The sequence below is a fragment of the Aplidium turbinatum genome, chromosome 2, assembly GCF_918807975.1.
Source record: "Aplidium turbinatum chromosome 2, kaAplTurb1.1, whole genome shotgun sequence".
In the NCBI taxonomy this organism is placed as follows: domain Eukaryota; kingdom Metazoa; phylum Chordata; class Ascidiacea; order Aplousobranchia; family Polyclinidae; genus Aplidium; species Aplidium turbinatum.
This window is the reverse complement of record NC_137473.1, coordinates 12,335,517-12,352,861: the sequence shown is the minus strand read 5'-3', so window position 1 is coordinate 12,352,861 and position 17,345 is coordinate 12,335,517. Positions and strand designations below refer to the sequence as shown.

The 17,345-nt window shown below is 37.3% G+C and overlaps 1 protein-coding gene across 2 annotated transcripts; it reads left to right on the top strand.

Moving 5' to 3' along the window:
* Nucleotides 1-1,552: 1,552 nt before the first annotated feature.
* Nucleotides 1,553-15,734, top strand: LOC145764512 (protein HIRA-like). Of its 2 annotated transcripts, XM_082576131.1 has the most exons (25): nucleotides 1,553-1,798; nucleotides 2,123-2,302; nucleotides 2,550-2,639; nucleotides 2,853-2,951; nucleotides 3,127-3,263; nucleotides 3,361-3,480; nucleotides 3,833-4,002; nucleotides 4,444-4,629; nucleotides 5,417-5,522; nucleotides 5,754-5,912; nucleotides 6,791-6,870; nucleotides 7,276-7,399; nucleotides 7,498-7,612; nucleotides 8,142-8,203; nucleotides 8,484-8,593; nucleotides 9,047-9,284; nucleotides 9,679-9,777; nucleotides 10,410-10,570; nucleotides 11,193-11,366; nucleotides 12,134-12,325; nucleotides 12,650-12,784; nucleotides 13,080-13,226; nucleotides 14,039-14,162; nucleotides 14,800-14,979; nucleotides 15,349-15,734. In XM_082576131.1, exons 1-24 carry the CDS (start codon nucleotides 1,762-1,764, stop codon nucleotides 14,944-14,946), a joined length of 3,192 nt encoding a protein of 1,063 aa, XP_082432257.1. In that variant the 5' UTR covers nucleotides 1,553-1,761; the 3' UTR covers nucleotides 14,947-14,979; nucleotides 15,349-15,734. The 2 variants fall into 2 exon arrangements, with proteins under 2 accessions (XP_082432257.1, XP_082432256.1); XM_082576130.1 differs by having other exon boundaries at nucleotides 14,800-15,734.
* Nucleotides 15,735-17,345: the final 1,611 nt, after the last annotated feature.

Below are 17,345 nucleotides of genomic sequence, written 5' to 3'. Positions count from 1 at the left end.
ATTATGGAATTAAAACAGCAATCACAAATTGTGCTATTGTAATTGTATGATATAAATATAATTGTAATACACAAAAACAACAGCAGCAAAATATTGCACGCTTAACAGTTTAAAAATATCTTTCTAATAAAGAAAAGAGTATATATACATTAACTGTTTTAGTAGCCTAAATAAATACCTATGACTTTTGGAGGTCTTTAAAAATGGTTGCAAATTTGCACATGGATTACATATCCAAAGAATATGCAGTGATTTCAAATTCAAAAAGGTTCAAAAGTAGGCCTACCACTGTCGATGCTACTGTGTACGGTACCTCTAAATAACCACTGTCAGGGTTGCCAGTTCAAATTGAACCAGTTTTGTAAACTGCAGTTTGGGTTTTGATTGGGGTGTGGATTAAGAGTATAGTTCAAAAACCATTTTAAATGTTTGCCAATTTCTGAAAAAGACAGCAATGCTTGGAAATGCTTGACAAGGGTTGCCAGTTTTATGAGTTTTCACGACCAAACTGGGCTAGTTAGCTTTCCCAGTTATTGGAAGTTTTTGGCAGTTGCAGGTTTTGATATTGTTGATTCCTTTAATTTCCTAGTATTTCGAATCAACTTCAATGGATTATTATAGTCTTTGAAATTAGCGTCGGCAATTGTCGAGGTGATTGCAGATGCATGAATGGCGCATTAGCGTCGGCAATAAAAATGCCGAGGCCACACGGACCACAAGCTTGTAAGGATCACAAGATAACAAAAAAAAACTAATTTTCTTACACTACGGTATTGTACACGAGCGCTAGGATGTTGATTCAATCTTACTATTGTTGGATGTTTTATTTGGGTTACGTCCTACTTCGCCGGCGCTTAGACAGGTGCCCAGCTGGGAGAATTGAATCTTTTATATAAATATCACCCTATTTGCTGTGATTCAATGCCAGTAGACGTCAAGTTATTGTAAGGATCTACTCCTTATCGCGCCTCGCCTTCCGTTATCTCGTCCAGCTGTACCGTACCTGAAACGATTCCGCCACTTTACAACGACACACACAACGTTGTTCACCAATTACTAGTGATCACTGCAAAAATTTTTTTTTGCTTGAAGTGTGAGCACTGAGCAGCAGTAACAAACAATGGTTGATTGGTTGCCACCATACAAAAGGTTGCAAAAGCTTGTGTTTTCGTTTGTGTACTTTTGGTATTATTACATCATAATGATCACAACAAATCAAACAGTGCGGTCGTGATAGACTACTCTAGTATATTTTTCGATTCTTGTTTTACATGTTTTGGTATATACAATTGTTTTTGTAATAAACGTTCACAGTAATTGCCGAGGCAATTTCAACTTTTGCCGTTTGGCCTCGGCAACATTTTTGCTGATTTAAAAATATGCTAATTTTGAAGACTGTATATATATATACCGGTATATATTATTTTTAGCAAAAACCATTTTACAACACTGACAATGGGTATTTAGAGATACCCATTACCCACTGTGTAGTGTGTATACTGTATAATGTACCATTGTTTAGTTTATTCAAATAACTTTGTTTAATGGCATTATCACATAACTTAATTGGATACATACATACATACATACATACATACATACATACATACATACATACATACATACATACATACATACATACATACATACATACATACATACATACATACATACATACATACATACATACATACTGTTTATATAGGCTAGGTCTTTCTGGAATTTTTAAGACCACAACAACATTGTTGATTTGCTGTTCCAATGAAATTACTGAAACCAAATTGGGTTTCTCACAACGGTAAGACCTTTTGTACTTCTGAAACTGCTAATGTGTTTAGTTGCAAAATTAATGAATGTGACTCTTGTAAATTTTAAGCTTTTTATCAAGTGTCCTGGATGATGACTTCAAACCTGGCTCCAAGGCGACTTATCAGTGTTGATACATTTTTGTTTTAATTTGTAAGCATAGATCTAATCAAATATTGTGAGATACTTTTTAATAGGTTAATCTTCGTGAGTTTCTTTTTTATTACAAGTTTTTAAAGATTTCTGCAATGTTAAACTAGACGTTTCAGATTGCCAGTATTTTATAATATACAATTAAACTGACTCACTGACTCAGGGCAACCAATCTTTTCTATTGACATTCATCCTGATGGTTCTCGTTTTGCCACCGGAGGGCAGGGTGATGGAGGCAGCAGTGGCAAAGTCATCGTTTGGAATATGACTCCAGTTATGAATGCCAAAGATGAGATGAATGATGACATCCCCAAAGTTTTATGTATTATGGAAAATCACTTGGGTATTGTGAGGAATCTTACAAAAAAATATCACGTTTAAAAGTGCTGTTTTATTATAGTTTAGCATTATGCATTAATGTTAGAGATAATTTTTATATTTCACTTAAAAACCATTTCAAACAGTCTTTCTTGTTTGCTTTTTGAGTTTTCAAATGGTTTATGCACTGCAGTGATCTCCTATTGCCTGCTATCAATGTCTTGTAACATGTTAATTTGACAATTTTGTTTTTAATTTAATTATCTTTTCAGCTTGCGTAAACTGTGTACGTTGGTCTTGCAATGGACGGTATTTAGCATCTGGAGGAGATGATCGACTGATCATGATTTGGCAATTTGCAGGTGGCACATACAACAAATGAAATCCTTTCGATTTAAGAGGGACGCATTTCAACTGTCATTGTTTATCAACTTTTAAAAATTTGTCAATTGTTTTTTCAATCAAAGCAAACAAATTTTGCAAAAAAGAAACTTCAAAACTTGTAATTTTGATTTTTAGGCTTCAAGTATTCACTTTGAATACATATTAACTGCACTTTTTTGTAATCAATGTAGGGTATGGTGGGGCTGGGGGGTTTGGTAACCCTGCCAACCTCAAGACTACAACAGGAGAGCGATGGCGGTGCTCACATACATTAAAAGGTCATACTGGGGGTATGTCACAGACTTTTCACCGTTTGTAATTCTTAAAAATTTTTGCACACAGTAAGTTTTTGTCAACAAACTGTATATATATTTTCAAAGGTACCATCTGTATTCTGTATGTTCAAATACATTATTTTTGGTTCTGTGTTACTCTTCTGGTTACAATCTTCTTATTGCATTTTAGACGTTCTCGACCTGGCTTGGTCACCAGGAAACCAATGGCTAGCTTCTTGCAGTATTGACAACACTGTCGTTATTTGGAGTGTGGAAAAATTCCCTGAGATTGTCACCACTTTGAGAGGTCACACAAGTCTTGTCAAAGTACGTCTAATTATGTTTGATTAAAAAAAGTTTAGTTTCAGCAAAATTCCAACAAATACCAACGCGACATGAAATTGTTTACAATTTTTATGCATAGGGTGTAACATGGGATCCTATTGGCTCATATGTTGCATCGCAATCTGATGATAAAACAGTACGGGTGTGGAAGACACTGGATTGGAAATTGGAGGCCACCATTGCAAAGCCGTTTGAAGAAGTACTGCTTCCTTTTTATTTTTGCAGTTTAAAATGTTGTAACAAAATTCACTGTTTTTTATTTTATGTTCGGTAATAAAGTTTAGAACATGATAGATTCTTCCTGTGTGCAATTATATTCAAATATCATATTTGATAAGATAAATGTTCTGCCAACTAGACATGACCTGATTTTGGTGTCTGACAAACTTTAAAAGCAGATGCAGATTGTGCCTTATCATGTTTAGCTATAGGTTTGTAACAGTTGTAACACTATGAGGACATACCATGGTTTAAATGTACCACCTGCTCAACTGTATTACGGTACTTAATTGCATGGTGCATTTTATTAAATTAATTCACTACATTTTCAGTGCACTGCCACCACTCACGTTTTGAGACTAAGTTGGTCTCCAGATGGTGGATATTTGGTATCGGCACACGCTGTGAACAATTCTGGGCCAACTGCACAAATAATTGAACGATCTGGCTGGAGAACTGAGATGGACTTTGTTGGCCACAGAAAAGCCATCACTTGCACTAGGTGTGTAAAGAAATGTATATCTGCATAAAAAAAGTTTCAGGGCAAACCACGAAAAACATGTGCTTTTGCCGGATTCAAAGTAGAGTTCATCCAAAACGGGTCTGCTACTATTCGGTGAGTCCGATTCGGTGAGTTCCTAACCTCTAACCCTAACCCAAAACCCCTAACCCTAAAACGGCAATGATAATTAGGCTACGGTACCCGATAATTTAAAAAAAAATTGAAAAAATCCCCCGTTAAGGGATCGGACTCACCGAAACGGGCCATTCCGATCCAAAACAGTGTGGTCTTTGTGTGTTTAGCTGACATAACAGCAGCTTATTAGTTTGTTTTTTTATACTATTTGGCAAAAAATTGCCAAAAAAAAAACGTTATTTCTATTTAGTTGTAAAGTTTATTTCCATTTCACATTGTTATTCACTGTCTTCCACTTTTTTTCAGATTTAACGGCTGTGTTTTTCGAAAACCGAAAAAGGTACAAGATAACGAAACGCAAGCATCGTTACCGTACACTTGCTGTGCCGTCGGTAGTCGGGACAGATCCTTGTCGGTTTGGCTCACTTTATTACGGCGTCCTCTTGTAGTCATTCATGATTTGTTTGAAAATTCAGTGATGGATATTTCATGGTTAGCGCATTCCATTATTTGAAATATTTAAGTATGGTAGAATCCGCCTAACTCGACACCTGAAGGGAATTGGAAAAGTCATTGATTCAAACGAAATTGTTTTGTTGGGACCGTAAAAATGGTGTCGAGTTAGTCGCGTTGAGTGTGTACAAAAGCATAAGCATTTTGTGGGCCAAGAGAAATAAGCATTTTGTGGGCCAAGAGAAATGTCTAAATCAGGCAGATTCAACTGTGATTGAAATTACCTACTAGTTAGATGATCTTGATCACTTTGTATTAAAACCATGTTTTAGCTGAGTTGTATTGTTATTTTTTGCACGTACAGTACTGGACAATTTATTGAGGATTTTTTTTTTGGACAATTTTACAGCAAATCTCAATTTTTTTGTTTTTCCGATAACTGAGAGCTCAGAAATAATTGTAATGGTGGCCCAAAGCAAAGAAGCTGCCATTCTACACAATCGGTAATCCGGCATTATTACGTGATGTTGAATACCGTCTACCGATGTTGGAGAATTGCGGCTTCTTTGCTTTGAACCACCAGTACATTTATTGTAGTGCTCTCAGTTATCAAAAATATCTGAAATTTGCTGTAAAATGGTCCAAAAAAAATAAAATCCATAATAAATTGTCCAGTACTGTAAATATCGCCAAGATTATTTTTTTGATCAAAGCCCACTTTTTACATAATCATATATTCTAATGAGTGTTGAGTGGAAAATTAAGTAAACAAGTCTGGGTTTTGGCAACACTAAACAAATGAAACCTGTGTCTGTCATTGTTACAGGTCATTCAACGGCTATTCCTTGTTGTGTTGCTCGTGGGACGGAACAGTAGCTTTTGTTGACTTTACTCCTTCCGAAATTGGACAAACCTTAACACAGGAAGAGAAGGTTGGTAAAATTGGTAAAAAACACGCCATCGACTGAATTGACAAGAAAAGGGTTTTTGCTCTGCACTGCAGTGAACTACCCTAGGCTGAAAATGATGACGTAGAAACACCTATATGATTTTAAATGTGCAGACCGTACTTTGCCCAACGCATCGATTTGCTCTTACGATTGGTTGAAGTGCTGTATTTGAAGTCTTTCTTATTTACTGGCACAGTTTGTGCTTTTTTTCAGAATAAACTGTACAAAGAGACGTACGGGAAGACGCCTTCACTTGTGTCGCAGCCCCTGATCATAGAAAACCCTGCCATGCTTGCCATCCAACAAAAGAAGACTGACACTGTCGCGTCTGACGACCAATCCAAAGCCCCAACTATCCCTATCAAATACCCAGTAAGGTTGTTTTACTTTTATGAAGCGTTATTTGTAATTCTTTTCGTTTCACGTACGTTACTTGAAGCGTGGGTTGTGGAATTATCTGTATCGTTGAAGAAAGCGAAAGATTTTGCTTTATTGCTTCACAAATCGGTCCTGGTGGATTACTTTTTTCGACGAAATTATTAAACTGTGATTTTTACTTCACTACTATCTATCTACCATTTACATCTATCAGCATGCATCTTTCTGCATTTTGCTTCGTGTGACTCGTGTAACGTAGAAACTGTGCTTGAAGTTTGAAAACGAGGTTTAAAACGAAAATTAAAAAAGCTTTTAAAGTAGAAAACCGTACTTAATACAATGCAGCAAATTGAGTTACTGGGTTGTGATTTCAGGTAGATTGGTGAACAAGATTGTTTTCTGTAAGACTTCAAGTTTTAAAACGTATTTTACAAAATAAAGAAAAAGTGTAACGCGGCAGCTTTCTGTGACTTGCAAACTCGCAGTCAAACTGTTGCCATTTAATACTATTGGAAGCCTATTTCAAGTTTGTAATGACTAGAAAAAGTTACGAAGTCAAAACACAAACTCAAAGCGAACTCCGAATGGAGAGCGGAGGCGTGGGTTCGAATCCCACTTCTGACACCATGTAGTGTTTAGCTCTATTCAATAACTCAGATACTAGTAACTAAAATGGCTGCTGATGGCGACAGCCGTATATATACGCGAACTGTAGGTCACGTGTTCTACGGATGAACACACAGGGAGGTTATACTACAGAAAGCAAAACCCAGACACAAACAGTCAACAGAATTTATTTAGGTTTTTCTTTTATCATGACATATTGTACACATTGCTGTTTAACCTTTTTTTACTCTTTCTCTCTTTTTTAGACGGAGCAAATCGAAACAAGAACTTCGACCGGCAGAAGACGAATCATTCCTGTGTTTGTTGCGCCGCAAGAGGCTTTGGGGTTGGTTTGTGATAGTGGTATATTGAAATACGACGGTTCCACATTATGTTACGTTTTGTCGATGCAAAATTTATACGTTTACTTTTTAAGTATTGTTACTCCTTTCATCCTTGCTCTTCATCTCGTTCTGTCCATCTCGTTTCTTCAGTCCGACCCTGTGTGCCTCATTCTTCCCCTGTCCTTTTTGGACGTCCCCGTTTCCTCTTCCCGTCCATCTTCAAAGTCAATACTCCTTCTAATATGAAACTGTAGCACGTGAAAATGCAGCTCATGTAACTTCAAAGTACAACAGCCTCCCAGCACGTCAATAAACGGAATAAGGTAGTTTATCGATAATTACTTTAACGTCCACAACGTGACTTGAGCTGATAAAAAAATTTTCTACAAATTTCCTCATCTTTATAGGGGAATCCCCCGCCCGTTTGGATCCAGCAGCACGTTTGGAAAAATCAATTCCAACATCATGAAATCGACTGAAAAGCTTAAAATTGATGCAGATTTAATAGCCGAAGTCTCTCCCGTCAAAGTGGTAAGCAAAGTTTGATGTCACAGTGGCGTCATTCGAAAGCGACAGATTTCACGTCATTTAATTTTGTTTCAAATGACATAAAGTTTAATGTTTTCTAGCCTGAAACGTCCAAGTCTCAAACTGAGCCCAAAGAAATCACGACTGATGACGTTGAAAGCACTTCCAAGTCACGTGTTCCTGTTTCAACCAATAGCAATTCAAGTATTCAAAACGGTGAGGTTTATTTTGATCAGATTTAAGATTTAATGCGAAGTTTTATCCATTGCATCAATATCCCTTTTAGGCCATTTTGACTTGGAATAATATTCTTCGCAAATAATTCACTTGACCTTCAGGTCTAAAAACACTGAATCTAAAAGCAAGAATAGCCCATTTATTTCATATCTAATCAGAATCGTGGCCGTTAAGAAGGCTTATTTTTTGTGTAAATGTACAAGCAAATCTTAGCTTGTTTGAAGCGCAGTAATTATTTTGGCCAATAAAGTTTTATTGCTGCCCCATCTCTTTGCAATGTAATCAAACTTACCGTCCCTATCAGAAATATATGTTTTTAAACATATATTTTTGTTTTTATATTTTATATATGTTTTTAAACATATTCCACCATCCTTATGAGTTTCAAGATTTCTTGAACCTAGAGGCTCGTGGACTCCGGTTTAAGAGCCCCTTCCACTTTGGTAAAAACGCCACAACATTTAAACACCCGATGAAGCTTTCATATCGAATTTTCTCTGTTTTAAAGGTTTAGATTTAACCTCAAAGAAACCCTTGCCTCACAAGAACGCGACAGATTCTGCTCAAATGGTGAGTTTACAAAATCCGATTTACATCTGCCTGTGTTGGGCCGCTATGTATTCGCTCAACACCAAGCTATTATCCGCGTTTCACGCTTTTCCTTTAAGATCATGCGGCTGTGTGTGGTTGAAGGTGCACAAGAATTTCCCTCGTATTTTGGATATATACTACCCCCCTGATTACTTTAACTTAAATCTTTAATCACTATGACAAAAAATACAATTTACTGAAACAGCCAACCATTGTATTTACCAGAAACTTGTGTCTATAAAGTCTTTACGGTTTGCAGAAAAAAAAGGCTGTCTTAGACATACGGCTCTGTGAAAAAGCTAAACCAGTTGAGAACAAGACACTTGAAGCAAAAAAGGCAGACACAACAGACAAAGCAAGCTCTGTGTCGTAAGTTTTACTAAAGGAGTTGTTGTTTATAAACGTAGTTTTGCGTTTTTTCAACGTCATAGCAAATTGTTTATGATTTGTCATAAACTTGTGTTATTATACTTTTAAGAGACATTTCAGAGATGTCAAAATTGTTGTTTATATTTTAAACTTGAAAGTTTTTTTTTAATTTGTGCAATAGCTTAAGTTTCGCTTTTACCAGCACGATTGTTGCTCACTTCACAATGTAGATACTAACGTGTTAGCCTGATGCTATGAGTTCGCTGTGGTAATAGCGCCTCGCACTAGCTGCTTTTAATTTCAGAGACCCCAGGATCACTTTATCATTATTTTTATTTTAAATTTGGAAGCTCTGTTTTTAGTATAATTTACCATTTCTATATCATATCCAACACATTTCTGACACGGCAAAAAATCTCTGTTTAAGTGAATTAATATTTCTGTGTTGCCCAGGCCTTCACCCAAGGGGCCGCGAAAGTTATCCGCTGCCTCCCCCTGTGATGACCCGAGACCAGATAAAGCCTCCACAGTCCCCCGCAGGCCTGGCCGTCCCCCTCTTCATCTAAAACGGAAGCACAACGCGACTGCATCACCGACCAGGAAGAAACACAAGCAGATGAGAAAAGAACTCTCCAGAAGTTTTGTGTCCGATCCTCCTCATGTGTCCCCTCAGGGAAACCAGGAAAAAGAGGTTTGTGTCCTGAACGCCCGTCGGATTCCGTTACAGGGCACAGTTTAATTTAATCATCATCCATCTGTCCTTTTTTTAATGGATAAGACCTGGCGTTTGTCCTCTGGCCGCAATTGAATTTGGTAACAGATTCATTTTTGTAGTCATTTTACCGAAGATTGTATTTTATCCTACTTCATGTTGAAGAATTTAGAGTTTCTATAAGAAATAAAAACGTTTTATTTCTATGTGGTTTTGACAAAAAAACTCTTTTTTTATTATATTTTTGCAAGCCGCAATTGTCGTTAATGCTTTACAACCAAGCTAATTTTCTATCTAATGTTCTCAAGAAAATAAAGTCGCAAGTTTGAAGGAGATTTCCTGTGCGTGATAAAATGCTTGTTTCCCTTCACAGACACCCACCCCCGTTCAAGCAAGACTCTCTTCTGTCCACAGACAACCGGCAACCCTGCAGCTTCCCTTGGTAAAACTTTCGAGAAGTATATCGATGCAGGTATTGCGATGTCTTATTGTCCATTACTCACTAGAATTTGAAAAATATGACAAAGCATCGTATAACACAGCAGGCTAACAGGCTGAATTATCGTACGATAATGAATTCATATTTGTGTTGTGATAGCCGGTCGCCTGTGCGTATAAAAAAGGAGAAAATATTACGCCTAATGTGTAGCTAAGTGGTTGTGGGTCTGTGGATAGTTTCGGGGGATTTTGTGAGGGTATCGATTTTACAAAAAAATAATCTGAAATTTAATCACTAAGCTTTATATATATTATAAAAGTAACCTTGCAAAATGTTCACAAAGCCGATTTTTAAAAGTTTTGTGGCCCACAAAATATGCACAAAGGCGGCCGAGAGAAAAGAAATGGCCGCTCCATTCTTGTTCGTGCTGAAGGCTGAGTAATGAGTATAGTAAGGGCTCACTTGCCTTCTCATTTCCCGATGTTTGCATTCAAATACGGTAATCACTTTACCTTTTTGCTGTATGTTGTCGTAATAGGCACAGAAACATGGTTACTGTTATTATAAAATATGAACCACAATAACAATGCACTTGCTGAGTCCATTTTTGGGACTACTCTGTGTTTTAATGGGGCAGATAGTTGAACTAATCTTCTACTTTGTAGTCTTCTACCCAAGCAGACGTGACTGTGATGGCTGAAAACGAACTCAATTCCGATAGCAAAGTAATCCCTGGCGCCCTCCACAAGCTAACGTGTTACCGCGAGAAGCAAGAACAATGGGCTACAGTAATGTCAGCCCCTGTTAATATTCTACACATAAGCAAGTAAGTAGGAATGACAGGAAAGTGGGAAATACCCAAAATATAACAATTTCGTATCCGATGATTGATGGACGGCGAATTAATGTTGCCATGACAATGTTATGTGCTTTTTAGCCTTGAATTTTGACGCTGAAGCCTGTATGGTTTGGCACACACATGTGGATTGTTTTTATTTTGACGTTCTTGTTAACTCTACAAATATATTTAAGGTTTGATTTTAAAAGGCTGAAAAGGAACCATACTTTTGCAATTAGAACTTCTAAGTTAATAGTCCCATGCGTTATAGTCTGTATTTTCTTTGACAAACTATTAGGTTTGAGACTTTTACCCGTGCTATACTTGTACCACAGTGTCCTTAATTCCTGGGCCTTAGTACTTGCAGCACTGTGCAATTTGCATATGCTGTCGGTTATTTTCACGGACAGTCTTCCGAAGAAGTTATCCTTCTAAATTAGCAACAGCCATGACCTCATGGAGACGGCCTAAATTCTCACATTTTGTTGACATTCGCCAACAAGTCCGAATAACATTTGACCCCAAGCTCACTGTAGTTCATAGCCATGGGAAGCAGCGTAGCAATAACAAACATATCACGTGATTTCGCTTTAACGATGTTGCCTTGTAGATCGATTGTAGGCGTGGCTTGCGCGGACCACTCCGTCCATGTGCTATCCGTGGCGTCCGGCCGCACGCATTTCCCTCCTTTGTGTTTTGGTTCGTCACAAGCTCCCGTGGTCAACTTATACTGCCAGGGGCATTTCTTGATGGCTATTGACGCTAGTTGCCACCTCTCTGTGTGGTAAGGAAAGAATATTCAGTGTGTCACTTTTTACACGGAAATCTTAGAAAAGCTACACTCTATCTGGTTAAGCTATGAGAACATTAAAACCACGTATGAGTTTCAAGATGTTTACTTGTTTAAACTCGCTTACCATTTGTTTAATCATTGATGTTTTTCAAGAAAGTGGTGATAGTCGCAAACAAAGTTATATCTCATTGTGTATCACTGTACTGTCCAGTGTCCATACATAAGCTATTCAATTCCACTTATTTCGTGGATGAATGAATGTTGACTTAAGTTTGGATTTGAAAGAGATAATAGTTTGTATTCAGACAAAATTAAAATTCCCGGCTCAGTGGGTAAAGGAACAATAAACGTGGGTTCGATGCCCTATCGGGCCATACTAAATACTTTATCAAAATGGCACAGAAATTTTCTCCTGAATTGTATTGAAGAAGAAACTAACGTAATAATGCACTCAGCTTCACTGAAACTGCCTTCCCTATGAGCAGCAAATACTGCATCTGCGACCGATGCTGCACTATAAAAAACTTTTAAAGATTGAGTATCGCTTTTAACAGCATGAGCTTTGTTTATTGCACAATTGTAAATACAAACGACTTATGTTAGTCTGATGCTGTGGGTTCTTTGTTGTGGTAGCGGTTTGTCACTAGCTTTCAGAACACAGTTCCCTGGCCTGCAGCATCAGGCTAAAACAGGTCGTTTGTATCTACACTTGTGCAATATAAAAAAACAGGTTTTTTTTCTTTCGCATGATCATTCAGGGACACAAGGAGCTGCAAAGTCGTCGTCAACAATTCTTTATTTCAACATTTGATCTCTGACGCCTCTCAGCGAGATAAAACTGCTGAAAACTTTTCACCTTTGCGTCGCTGTTCACTGAACGAGTACGGTTTTCCTCTTTTAACCCTTCAAGACAACAAAAGTTTCACATTCAACACAGATCTTTCAGTGTGGTAAGCAAAACCAAAAATTCGCAATTTAATTTGTAGTATAAGTGTATTTCTACTTGTGATGTAATCATAGATGTATGTCAAACGCGTCAAACAAAGCTAAGATACCGGCAGTACTGTTGGCTTAAAATGACAAAAGATAAGCTCATTTATTTTAAAAATTAGCTTGCTTAGCTTTTCCCTTCTACTCCCGACAGGAGACTCATTACACCCAATGTAAATACAGTAATACACGTTATCAGTTACTGTTTTGAAGTGTTTTACAATTTTATGAAATAACATTCGTATACTTTGGTCCAAACCGATAACAATTTAAAACTTTTTCAGGGTCTTAATCAGTTCACCGAACGATTCCATCGAACAACATTCAGAGAATGTTGCTATGACGACGACAAGCGACAATCGCATGACGTCACACGAGCGGGAAATCTTCTCGACTGTTGCCAGAAAGTTAAACACTGGGTAGGTGAATATATTGCAACATATTTACGTTTCTTCAACAGTTCCACACGGGTAAAAGCGTGTTAGTTCATAGCAGCAGACGTTAGTTATCAATTAACAATAAAAAGTCTCCATAATTCACAAATTCCAGCTGTGTCTTTCAATTATTTTGCATGGTTTTCAGTTAATTTTTTTTTGCCCAATTCCGCAAAATCCGCCCTTTTTACATTGATTCAACGTCTGCTTATGTAAAAAGGGCGGATTGTAATGCACAGATTCTACGTTTTTTTGAAGTTGTTATTGTTACGCTTCGCAGTGCCGGTGCTTTGGCGTCCCGTTCTTTTCACGCATCTCCGTCTATCCAACGTAACGCAACGTTAGTGTTGCTTGAACACAAGATGGCCACTTCCATGATGATCCAGTCGTTGTCGGAGTACAGAAGATGGCTGCTTGCCTATGTCAGGTATGATGCAACCATAACTTGTTTGTTACGCAACCATAACTTGTTTGTTACGTCAGCTTGTTCTACTCATATTTTACTTCGCTGCATGCAATTGAGTACAAAGCAACAACCACAGTGTGTGTCTAATAGTGGATTGAGTGTGGTTATAACTTGGTTACCCTTACCTCCCACCCCCAAACAAAGAATGAAAATAATTTGAAAATTAGTGTGACTCAAAACAAAGCAAAATGTGATAACATTTTGTGCTCGATGACACAGACCATCAAAACCCCAGCCTAATGCTTAGTTTACCCATTTGTTTTCTTCTTGATATTTTTTTGCAATGCTGATTTGAACCGCAATTGTGACGCCCCCAAAGCACAACTGGACGTGTCTTGTGTTGTAATCATTCAATTAAAAGTAACATAAAGTAAAACGAAGCCAAAGGAAAACAAACTAGAACTTAATAAAACCCTGTTGTATCGCAAAAGCCACAATTTTTGCCAAGTAACAAGCAGATCGGAAATAAAATGTTCAACTACAAAAATAAAACGTCATTAACTTGAGTTGCCGTGAACATAATCGAGTGGGTAACGTGTGGACCAGAGATATAATTTTTTTATGAATTGTATCTCATTTTTGTTTCAGCAACCGTAAGATGTTTTACAGTAAAAAGTTATTAAGACCTGTATCCATACCTCATGTATGGAGTATGCCTAACTAACCCTTCCAACGTTGCAGGGTGATTTCATGCATCTTTTTTTAAAGTCTGAATAATTTTATTACATAGTTTTTATTGCGGTCATGTTCCAACTAACCGGTTTTGTTTTCAGATATTTAGTTCAAGAAACATTGGAAGTTCGTTTACGTGAAGTTTGCAACGATCTAATTGGTCCACCAAGTCAACGTCATAATGTTACTTCCGGTCAAAATAAGTCTTGGAAGACTCACGTATTGGTAAGAAATTCGATATTGAATGGTAATTGTAACTGTCTTATAACGTTGGCGTTTTGTCGCTTCCACCTTTTTTAAACCTCTGCTATGTTTGGCATAGGCTACATTGTTTTTCGTTGTGATGGTCAGAAATAAAAGCATACTGAAATGAGGTCATTTAGAATCTGTCATGCTATGCTGACATCATAGCAGCAAAATACATGGTGTATACACATGGCGATATTCATGTTGATCTAAAATCAAATTAGTTTCACAATAAGTCGAATTGTAGTAACAGGGTTGCCAGTTTCTTTTTTGTGTCGCCCGTTTGCTGAAAAAAGTTTGCTCAATTGAACTGTTAGGTAAATGCAGTGGCGGTGATTGACACTTGGATTACTGCAAGATTACAGAAATAAACTTCTTTATGCCACCAAGTTTCAACTTTTCCCAGCAACTTCTCAATTAAATGTCTGTAAAGTCTTAACTCCATACCATGTCTTCCCAACGACTTTCGGTAGGCTATTTTAAAAATCTGCGTGTTTTTAACAATTTATACCCTTTACGAAAAAGTTAATACTTATATTTTTAACGTTATTTTTTCAGTTTTTTATTTTTTCACATTATCATAGACACATGTCTGAAATAATTTTGATAAATTTAGGGCATGCGCAAAAGAACATTGCTCCAGGAGGAAATTTTACCTATCATCGGTTCCAATTTAAGTTTCCAGCGTTTGTATGCTGAGTACCAGGATCAGCTGGACAACGTTGGCTTGCAACGACGAACTGCCATGGATTTTGCAAATTAGTCTTAATTTTTGGTGCTTTGCGTTTTAAAACTGGAAGGCACTTTAACATGCAGATATCCAATCCATGACTTCTGTCCAATCCAACCACGAACCAATGAGATGCTACGTTATCTGTCCAATTGTGACCATTCCAGCATTTAGCCAGAGAATTAATTATTACTGTACTTTGAACTTTGTTTGGTAATTACAGAAGAAAAAAGAGCTATAGCAGAAGTGGGAATCAAACCCACGTCAATGTAATGACTACCACCGCCCTAACCCAATGCGCCAATCTAGCTAGAATTTGCGTTTTTCCTTTATTCTTCCTAGACGCAACCTTGATGACGTCATGAACAGTGTAGCTTCTGATTGGTTCGTGGTTTATTAGAAATCTGCTTGTTAAAGTGCCTACCTATAAAACTGAATATATTTCTTGATGAAGTTAGTGTTGCCAATTTTTAACTTTTAGCCGCAATGTAATCATCTTTTTCATTGATTCAACGCAGAGATTCAACGTACAGTATGTAGCCTAAACGTGAAATCCTTGACAAAGATGATAGTTTGGCCAACTCATCCCACACTCTCTTTTTCCTATCTCTTGAATGCGCTGTTGTTTGATAGAATTGTGTCATTCGACAATACAGAGCAAAAGAGATTTATTTCTGAGACTCCCACCCTGGTGTTTTTCAAGAAAATTATTCTTCATTTTTGACACCCCCAAGAAATGTACCGTATCTTTTATTTCACTGAAAACTCGAAAATAATCAGGCTAGGTTCGGGGCTTAGTTAACTTAGGCGTAGGCCACATACACGACATGTCAAAGGTACCGTACGCTTGATAGCAATCGGAATCGCTAGTTGCAGTAGCAGATGGTAAATTCAAAATATAATTCTTTAATAAAATTAGTTTGCGTTCTTCTGGTGACTATATACTAGGTTACCTCGTGATGTTAAAGATGATAACTAGCTTTTGTATTTCCGACGTTTCGTCAGTCAGCACGACTGACTTTATCAAGGTGGCTAAAACAGGTTAACACAACCTGTTCAGCAACAATGGCACAACACAAAAACATACTGATAAAATGAGTAAAGTAAAGCAGCAAGAATCAGAATTAAAACACGCAACGATACCTAGAGGTTAAACTAAATGCAGTGAATGCCTAAAACCAGTAGGCTACTTTCCAACAGCGTAAATTTATCTATCTATTGGGCCACTGTCAAGAAACGTTGAAAAAACATCAGACAAGACAGAAAACAATGGGATTAGCAATAACAATGGTAGAGAAGACGCACTGAGAATGGAAAAGGTGAAGCTAAAGTTAAAGTAATTTTTTGTACACAGAGGGGAAATTCTGACCATCTTTTTGGTTAAGAGCATGTTGTGCCTTCTGGTTTATGTACCATTTTTCTGTGAACAATCTTTTTGTATAATCCTTTTCAGTTTTAAGAATGGTGGCGTTGGTCCAAGTAATTTTATGGTCTGAATTTATAGAGTGTTTGCAAAGAGCGGAATGCTCTGGACGTTGAAATTTAATAGCTCTTTGGTGCTCGTTGATTCTAGATTTAAGATCACGTTTTGTCTGTCCAATGTAGATTAAATCACAGTCATGACACGGAACTTGGTAGATCAATCCAGAAACTTCACCTTCTTTCATGGGGTCTTTAGCGGAGGGAAGGTATTTACCTATTGTCAGATAGGGTTTCATCGCAACCTTGATTCCTATGTCATAGAGGATACGCTGAATTTTGTCGGTTACCCCCCTTATGTAAGGAAGACAAGTAAAAGATTTATAAGGAGGAAGTGAAGGTTTCGGTTTGGGTCGCTGTATGCAAGCAAGTTTTCGTTGAAATCCGTTGAGCATTAAAGTGTTGTGAATGTTTTTCTTGTGGTGTGAACGTTCAGAATCATCCGTTATGTGAGTGTCCAGTCTGTTGTACAATGTTTTGGCCACTGTGAGTTTTTGATGCTTGGGGTGATGTGAGTTGAACTGCAGGTATCTGTCTGTATGTGTTGGTTTTTTGTGTATGGTAGTGGTTAGTTTCTTGTTGTTGCTATGGCGAACCACTTTAACATCCAAAAATGAAATTGTGCCAGTGACTTCATGTTCTATGGTAAATTGAATGGATGATGAAATGCTGTTAAGATGCTTGTGAAAATCATTAACTGCAGTTTTTTTGATGATGCAAAACGTGTCGTCAACATATCTAACCCATAATTGTGGAGGAGTTTTAAAGGTAACTGAATAAAGATGTAGGCTTTCATAGCAGTTTTTAAAAAGCATTTTTGAGAAAAATGCAAATTGACAATTAAACTTATTTATACTTTTGTCTGCTGCGCACACGGTTATTAATTCAATTAATATTGCAGTCTCAAGACTATTTTTTGTATCAGGAAAAGGGAAGGAATTTTTCGGCTGCAG